General features: G+C 30.9%; 1 protein-coding gene across 1 annotated transcript in view; it reads right to left on the bottom strand.

The window, feature by feature from the left end:
• Window positions 1-920: 920 nt before the first annotated feature.
• LOC106458746 (tankyrase-1-like) overlaps window positions 921-9987 on the bottom strand; it is an 86892-nt gene continuing 77825 nt past the window's right edge. The window contains exons 27-28 of the mRNA XM_022385054.1: window positions 5522-5678; window positions 921-4592 (exon numbers count right to left, since the gene is read on the bottom strand). Of these exons, the coding sequence (XP_022240762.1) occupies window positions 4512-4592; window positions 5522-5678 (238 nt within the window). The 3' untranslated portion in view covers window positions 921-4511. The remainder of the gene's footprint in view (window positions 4593-5521; window positions 5679-9987) is intronic.

Genomic DNA, 9987 nt, shown 5'->3' with positions numbered 1-9987 from the left:
ACGATAATAAGCATAATATATACAATATTGTCTACACAGACGAATATGGTCCTTGCAGTACTTTTTTGTTAAGTCCACATTGGACAGTTCTTCTTGATGAATTTTTCCATGTGGAAATTATGTGGAGCCTGTCCTAATGGATCAAAATATTCTCCTTTCTCATCTCAATCAAAGTAAATGCAGACCAAATGACTACCAAGTTTATGACTTGGTTCCAGATTGACGATGTACAATTGTTTTTCTGCATGATCAGGTAGTTGAGTACTGGCAAACACACACGTATACAAATTTTGTGAAATACTGAATAAATTTCTAAAGTCTTCATAGCTTCTTAGATATGAAATATGTTTCTAGACTGATCAATTTCTAAAATTGATTGGAATTCTGTATAGGCTAGAACATTTATAGTGTTGGATAAGGTACTACCAAAACGTATTGTTACGACAGCGGAAGTCACGTGGCTAAAAAACATACTATAACAAAACTCATTATTTAACCTAATCTTCCTACAGTGGGTTGGTCATTTAAAGCATCACTAAAACAAAAACAAAAATATTTCAATTTTTTATAAGGAGTTTGTAAATCAATTGTAGTCTTAATGAAATAAAAACTATACTGGTAAAATTGTGGAATTCATTTACTTGTGGAAAACAAATGGAACAGGACTTTGGATTTGTAAATATCTCTTATTTTCATTCTTTCTGAATAATTATATAAAAAAAGCATATCTTGTTTATAAGGGTAGTTGTACAAGTAAGATTTAGATGATATTTCATAGAATTAAGTTATGCCTAGTCATTTGTTAATTGTGTGGAAAAGAAAATAATTGAAATTACATTATGTTACAATTTTTTGTTAACAAATTAGTAATAGTGTCTAATGTTTTGCATTATTAGAGAAAAAAAAAAGAAAACAAATAATTGCTTTTAACCTTTTGTTTTTCTTCTTTTATTCACAACAAAGTAAGGAAGAAAATGGGTATCTATATCCTCAGAAATATTTACATATTTTGGAACACAAAAAATACAATTTATAGTCAACATCACAACAATGGACATTTTTTCCAAAATATCCAACATTAAAAGAAAGACTGGGGACAACAATGGGTATTTTTTTTCTTTTCTCTGAGCAACATGAATGAACTTTTAAGTACCATTCAGTTTTCCAAGGCAGATACAAGTATGGACAAGTTAGCTTTTAAAGAAAATGGATTTCTATACCTGAAACTTTTCATCTACTTCTCTAAACTTGAGGATAAACTCCCTTTTTAAATGTTTTGTGTCCAAGTTTCAAGAGCCTGTATCTATCACTCTTAATAGATTAAGATTCTTTACATAAAAATATACATCACACTTTAATTCCTCACATATAAGTTTAGGTAAACATTATCAATTGCACTGCTTTCTTCCATGAGTGCCAAATTAATATTAATGTGGAACTATAATGACTGACAGTAAAATCAGTGACAGAAAACTTAACAACAGTGTGCAGTATATAAGCCAAAAAATTACTCCTAAAACCTTATTTTTAAAGCCTGGATCACTTATCAACACTGAAAGTATAAAAACATTTTCTTCGTATTCAATCAGATACTCTGTGCTAAATTTTTCACTGAAAATTGTGAGCTAAATCTTTTGGTTGTTTTCAAGCAATAATGAAATCTTTCTCATCTTGGGCAGTTATCTAAAGGTTTGTTCTTTTAGTCAAATATGTTACGGTCAAGAGAATATTCATTTGATATGATTATCTAAAAGTTGGTTCTATTACCACTAAAAGATAATTTAAAGGGGGTTATTAAATCAGCATTGTAATATAAAGATCCTCTTTTTTTTTTTAAAGCAATATCATCTAAAAATACATTTTTCACAATTATATTGTATAAAGTAGGTCCTTTAGTTAGCAATAATACTTAAAAGTAGATTATTTAACTAGCAATACTCTTTAACTTTTTTTATTCTTTAAACAGTAGTTTTAATTTGTCTTTTTAAATGTCAAGGTTATCTTTATACGTGTTTGTAAACCAATAACTTTGTCTTTACAGGCTTTTAAGTTTTCTCAAGTTTGGTTCTTTAACCAGTAACACTATCTACATGCAAGTTTTTAAACCAGTAATGTTATCCACATATAAGTTCTTTAAATAGCAAAGTTGTTTCAAGATTGGTTTTTTTAACCAGTAATATTATCTACATGCAAGTTTTTAAACCAATAATGTTATCCATATATAAGTTCTTTAAATAGCAAAGTTGTTTCAAGATTGGTTTTTTAACCAGTAATATTATCTACATGCAAGTTTTTAAACCAATAATGTTATCCATATACAAGTTCTTTAAATAGCAAAGTTACCTAAATATGGATTCTTTAAGAAGCAATGCTATAAACTAAATGTTACCTGTATCCGGATTCTTTAAAAAGCAATGTTATCTGAAAGAGGTTTTTACAGATGTGCGATGTTATAGGTATATCTTAGTTAACATAACAGTAATGTTATCTGAAGGTGGGTTTTACAGATGTGTGATGTTATAGGTATACCTTAGTTAACATAACAGCGATGTTATCTGAAGGTGGGTTTTACAGATGTGTGATGTTATAGGCATACCTTAGTTAACATAACAGTAATGTTATCTGAAGGTGGGTTTTACAGATGTGTGATGTTATAGGTATACCTTAGTTAACATCGATGTTATCTGAAGGTGGGTTTTACAGATGTGTGATGTTATAGGTATACCTTAGTTAACATAACAGTGATGTTATCTGAAGTTGGGTTTTTTAAACTAATCTAAAAATTGATTCTCCACTAATCAGTGGCAATTGACAATTACTTTTTTAATCAAGAATCATTTGAATGTTGGCTATAGGTGGGTTCTATGGTTAGCTATGGTTTCTGAAAGTAGTTTTTTAATCAATATTTTGTATGTGTATTTTTTATAAAACATTGCTTGTAGAAGTTATTCTATCCAGTTTCTATGACAGATTATCTTATCAACTTCCTAATTAATAACATAATAATCTGAAAAACATTTCTCTCACAAATACACTCTTTCAACAACATCTGATCCTTATTTACAATAAATTCACATTTTTCTAAAAAAAAAACAAAAACAAAGCAAAACAATACAAATACGAAAATATATAATGTGTAAATACCTCAAATCTTAGACAAGACAAAGAGAAAAATAGAATAAGTAAAAATGTGAATAAGATGCTATATTTGATAAACAGAGAAATTCAAAGTTTGCAGCTGTCAACACAACATTAAAATAAAAAATATCAACACCTCAAATTAGATTATCATCTTGCAGTTATAGTCTCTCTCAAAATGGTCTGTAATCACTTTTTACAGCTATACCTGCTGTACTTTTGTGATTTAATGCAACCTTTCCTCCTGTTTTATGGGGTCCATTTACAAAGTTAATTTCTGTAAATATTCTAATTTTAAACCCAACATTTCTAACACATGGCACATCCTTTGATACATTTCATGGGAGACTGAAACACACTGCTAGCTACCCAGCAGGTAGAAAAATTAACTTTTCAATCATCCAAAAAAGACTCCAAACAAAAACATTCATTTTTCTTCAATCAAAAAATTATTTTCTTTCTCTTTTGTTTGTGCTCAGTTCTTCATGTATTTCTAATATGGAATAATTTAAGCTCACTTTCAATCATCACTATACAATAGTATAATATACAAAGAAAGCCAATTAATTCCAGCATCAAAGAAAAGAGGCTATGGCAGATAAAGTCTTTCTTATGTAGTACCACTGATTCTGAATTAACTCTTATTACAAAATGAGAAACAAAATGTTACACACTGAAAGATTATAAATGGTAATGGTCACAGCTGACATCAGGAGCAACTATATAAAATGTTTCAAGAGTTTCAAATTTATGAATAATGATGATAGAAAAGACAATAAAGTAGAGCAAAAGTCATTGAAATTACAAATCTTAGCTAATACAATAACTGTTAAAATAAGAACAGGATGAATAATATGTTGATTCTGGTATGACAACTTCAGTTGATGTAAACACTAGGACTAACTCAGGAGGAACAGTTGGTTCTGTTACAGCAACTTTAGTTGTTGTAAGCATTAGGTAGGGCTTGTGCAGGAGGAACAGGTGTTCAATTTCAGTTGGTTTAAACACTAGGTAGGGTTAACTTAGTAGAAACAGTTGATTCTGTTATGACAACTTGAGTTGATGTAAGCACTGAAAACACTAGGCTAGAAGAAAAAAGTATGCTGATACTGGTGTAAAACAAAAGGTGAACTCAAAAACAACTGATTCTTGTAGCACAACTTCAGTTGGTGTAAAACTAGCAGGACCAACTCAAGAAGAACAGCTGATTCTTTTAGCATAATTTAAGTTGTTGTAAACACTAATAAGACCAGACCAGAGGAATGGTTAATTCTTGTTTGAGAAGAGTAGATATGGTACACAGTGACATGATTAATTTTTTCAGTATACCAAATATCTTTAATCCTTGTATGAAAACATATGACAGAAACATCTCAGGATGATCCTGGTGGCACTGCAGGAGTTTCTGATTCTGGTCTCATTATCTGGTAGATTATCAGGTATTCAGGATAAGCCTGTAACCAGAAATAAAGGTAAATATATATTGTGATTAATGATAGAGAACAATCAGAATGCACAATTTTGTCTCATTGGAAAATCATAATTTGTTTAACAAGTCAAAATAAGTCTTGTGAAAAACCTTCATAACACTTTAAGAACAACAAAAATTATCTCTAAAACCATAGAATTGCATGTTTTTGATTAGTTACAAGAAGCAAGAGGTAGTAAAACTTTCTTTTCAGAATCACAATAAGATTTATGCATATCCCAGTTGTTTTTCATTTAAATTTTATTACTATTAATATAAACAGGATAAAAATATCACAAAAATGAATAATTATGCTGTATAATCATATTATTGTAATCAATATTATCAGGCCCAATAAATTTCATTGCTTAGTCAACCTCAGCATTTTCCACAACAAAATTAGGTTTTATCTGTTACAGGTTTAGCCCAGCTGTCAAGTTCCCATGCAAAACAAAAGGGCTCCCAGGGAGTAACTTGTGACTCACAAAAGATTGATATGAAATGCTTATATTAAACAATTGTGATTTGAAATTCACACTAAACTTATTAAGAGGAATGCATAAAAAAACATCAGCAAAGATAATTTTAAGTATAGACCATGGCTTAAAAATTTTCAACTCTCACTCAAAGAAAACTTCTTGCCTCTTATGAGGAAGAATCACAGTTTCTACCATCAGATACAAAGGGTTAGTAATAAAATATGGTGCATAACTGTTGAGAAAAAATATTTGAACATATATAACATGTTGGTGCTGAAGGAAATTCAATATGAGCATTCACTGTTCTCTCAATTGCACTTGAGGCTTCTTATGACTTTTCAAACAACGTATATAACAGGATGATTTAAATTTATGAATCTTCACCATTTATTAACAATTAACAGTGATGTGCATCGGTTGTTTCGCACTAACCTACCTGTTCTCCTCTGTAAACTACATATTCTGGGTAAGACAGACCTCCAACGCTGGGTCGGCCGACAACAGAGTGGTGGCCAGGAGGAGCGTGGGCCATCTTCATAGCACTGAACTGCAGAAAGGACTTACCCAAGGTTACTCGACACAACAACAGCTGTCTGTTGAAGCAAAGAGAGGAAATTAAACACATAAATACCTATAAAGGAATAGTTGTGTTTGAACAAACCCATGTTTAACATTACGGCAGCTAAAATGAATACAATAACTATAGCTCATATATAGTTTGTGGGCCAAACCCAAATTTTGGGGTTATGAATATAGGTTGGTGGGAGAAAATCTATTATATATCATTTGAAAGCTTAACATCTCTAGATTATATATCCAACTGATAGACTTTCCTAACTGGCAGCTGTCTTGTAGTAAAACATGCAGGACAAGAAGTACCCTAAAATACATTTATTGAAATAAAATCACAACTAGGCATTTATTTATGCCTCTAAGTCTCATTTATTTGATCTAGTCTACAACAGTAAAACCTGTAATATATAGATGATGGTTAATTTATGACAGATCAAGACATAAAATATTCATAGTTATCTTTCAAATGTCACAAACAATGCTATACATGATGTATATCTGGAGGAAAATACATACTAATAGAATTCATCAAAAGTATATAAATTATATTGCTTGTAATATTTAGATTGAAACATTAATTACATTAATAACTAGTATATATATTACTGTATAGCCAAATAAAAAAAAACCTAAACTGTAAACAACTTCAGCAATATAGCCTAGATTTGTTTATAATTAAACTACAACTTCAATGGTTCTACTATTCTAGTGTATTGTTATGTTGAATCCAATTTATAGTTTTTCAACTAGTACGTCTTTGCTACTAACTACATATGTTTTTTTCAAATGTAACTTTTTATTAAAAATAAAAATTGTCTTCATCTCTTTTTTACTACTACGAGGTCCCGTTCCTTTTGAGGTTAATTACTGCAGGTAATTAAGCTAGAACATGACAGCATCCATTAGATACACACTAACAGTCAGGTGCAGGTTTTCAACTTGTACATATTAGTGGAAAGCATCCCATTAGTGATACACTGGCAGCCAGGAGTAGTGCATGCATGAAAGTATTTGCATATTAACAATTCCATCACAGATTACAGTGCTAGTTCTCCATCCATCCAGTCAAATATTAGAATACCTTGCTCATCATGTTCTTTTAGTTTATACCCCATGCCCACAGCACTTGGATTTGTTGGAAAGTTTTCCATATTAACAATTCCATGACAGATTACAGTGCTAGTTCTCCATCCATCCAGTCAAATATTAGAATACCTTGCTCATCATGTTCTTTTAGTTTATACCCCATGCCCACAGCACTTGGATTTGTTGGAAAGTTTTTCCATATTATTCTTCATTCCAGTTTGAGAGCATAGACATAAGACATTTTTGTTCAAACAGCCTTTGCATGGCAGAAGTTGAAACACTCTTCTCTGCACAGAACATGTAGAATCTGAGATATTCACATTTGTTGTTCCATTCTCACAACCACAGAGTTCGCATATAAATGTTTGAAGGTTGTCAAATAACTTAGCAGAAACATTTCATTCTGATACTAGATCTGTGAACATATACCAATACCTTTTCCTGCAACTTGCTACTTTGAAAGCTGAAACTTCCCTTTTCAAGCGAAAGTACTAATGCTTTCATACCCAGTAAATGCATGCATTTCCAATAAAGCCTCAAATGTTTCTTAACCATATAATTTCTTAACTTTGCTTATTTCCGTGTACTTGGTCCTAGTTGCTTTTCTTGACTTTCGAAATATGTAAACAGGTAACCTCAAGTAGAATGCAAGACAGGGGAGTTGGAAATCATGTGTCAGTGTTATCTGGAGTAGCATGAAGCAGAATTCTGGTATCTGTCCTTTCTTGAGTGGATTTCAACTCCTGTACTTCCTCAACAACTTCTCTGTCAGCTAAGAACATTCTTTTCCATATGTCACAATATCTTACCTCTCTCTCTCTCTTTAGCTAAGCTTGGTTATCTTGCACTTGTCATTGACTGACCATGAATTGGATCAGGTTGTTTTTAGTTTTGGAACCTTTCAGAAAGTTTCTCCATTTACTGACTCATTTTCCATAGAAAATTTTCTTGTAGATGATCACCCTTACAAAATCTGCTCTTGCCTCCCTTTCAGCATTTTTAATTGAAATGTATTTATAGATATCAAACACAAAATTGACCCTTTTGCTTTCTGCACCTTCCTAAAAGAACTATTAAAAGAACAGTCAGAGATCAGCTATGATATCCTGCATCTCAGCATTTTACTTTGTGCCACAATGACAACTTTAGATTGATACAAACCCTGAAGTGAAGTCATGTCAGTCAGCCCTCAAAAACAGAACTTTTGTGAATGAAGAGGGTTAAAACTTTGTTTCTTTAACCCTCTTGATACAGGTAAGTCAAAGTGCATGTGTCAAAATGTTTTACAGTTACATTTAAAATTTGATTAAACTATTTTATCATCAATGTATAGGAATAAGCTTGACATCAAAGCACAGTTGATAAATCAAATTTCAATATTATACAAGTTTTAATTTCTTAATTTCAAAAGGAAATATGTAAGTAATTGTTCAATCTCTCCTTGTATACGTATCACAACATATGTTTGCTCCACTTGCTAATTTTCTATTTTTTCATCAACCCTCTCTAACGCCCGGAGTTTAATATAAATTACTCATTGTAGTAAAGATATAATTACGGCATAGTCTAACTTTTATAGCCTTCAATCTCCTTTGTTTATGGAAATATAAATTAGAAAGTCAGAACCACCTATCACATCTTCTCATTCACAAATTGTCAATAATTCTCACTGACATTTTATACTGCATCATTAATAACCAACAGATAGACAGAGTTTACTTTACTTAATGGCGTACAATGCTACCTTGTTCTCAGTATAGATTTTTAGTTATTTCACCTGTAGATTGGAAGTTACTGATGCCAAGTTCAAACCAAGTATCTAAAGAAATTATTTGAAGACACTTTATGTCTTAGAAAAACTAGTTAAGTTATAATAGTTATAGGGCATTGTTTGTTTTGTATATGCTATTATTTTGTGCTCTTAAATGCATATTTGAAAGAGATAAAAATTATTTAAATGTACTAGTACCATCATCACAAATAAAGTAGGCTTAAGTTTCTTCTGAGGGTCGACAGCAAAAAACAAGAAGTCAAATGTAAGTACTAATTGTTTTTTCATGCACATTTTTTTTATTATTATAAAAGTAACTAACATCCAAAAATTAGAATCCTATTAAGTTTGAAAAATATTTCTCAATGAGATATGCTTGCAAGTAGATCATGCACTACATCATTCAATATGGGAACTTCAGCTACACGTTCGTCAGGCGAGTTACAAAACGTATCACAGGATTATATTTAAACACTGTTCAAAGCGCAATAAAACAATAAAATTAAATAGAAACAGATGTAAACTGCTAGGCTAGGAGACGTAAGTTACGATCTGCAGTCTCACTGGAAAAAAGGGTAATTTAGATCTATTTTGTGATTTTTTGTGCTTGTTATAAAGTCACTCAAATCAACTAAGTCTGTAAAAAAGTGAGTTAATAATACACTTCAGCTGCCAATCTGAAAAATCTATCAAGTATAAGTGAATTCCATATCCCCAAAAGAACAACGTGATACCCCACATGCTTTGCCCCATCAAGTGGTAATAACAAAGTGGCTTGGCTCATGGACTAACTCTCTTACTATAAGGTTGGTCAAATCACCCAAACTAATAACCACTTTTTTGTTATAGTTTCCACACTAAAACTTTTAATACACTTTGTGTATCTTCACAAAATTTGGTAGACTTTCAGTAAGCATTACAAGTGTTTTGTACACAGAAAATCAGATTTTTTAATGAAGCATTTTTACTAAATATTTGTCTGTGAATATATATAGTATTACTATATACAAGTCTGAGGGTTAAGTGATTTCTATATAAAGTTTAGTAATACTTTTCTTCATCTCAAAAATCTAAAATTTTATTTGCATAATCTCTAAAACCTCCTAAATAAATTTCAGACTTTTTTTCTAGTTAACTTTTATATTTTATCTATTATTTTCTCTACCCTAACTTTATACAAGGTTGGTCAATTTGACTGACCTTGTATTCACCAAAAAGAAACATCAAAATGAATCTCCTAAATAGCTTTACATTCACAACAGTACACATCACTTTATTTATCATTTTATTGCCCTTTGATCCCTGTCTAACTGCTATTTGCATCATTATACATTGTAAATTACTTGGCAAACATGTAGCTCATATTACGCTATCAAATAACATTGCACACAAGCTACTTGTGATCTGCTCGAGAATGTACTTTTATCATATTATTAATATTATTTATTTAACCTAAGCTAATATAAACAGTT

Source organism: Limulus polyphemus, unplaced genomic scaffold (assembly GCF_000517525.1).
Source record: "Limulus polyphemus unplaced genomic scaffold, Limulus_polyphemus-2.1.2 Scaffold508, whole genome shotgun sequence".
NCBI classification, from domain to species: domain Eukaryota; kingdom Metazoa; phylum Arthropoda; class Merostomata; order Xiphosura; family Limulidae; genus Limulus; species Limulus polyphemus.
The sequence above is the reverse complement of the archived record's forward strand: the minus strand, read 5'-3'. Positions and strand labels throughout refer to the sequence as shown.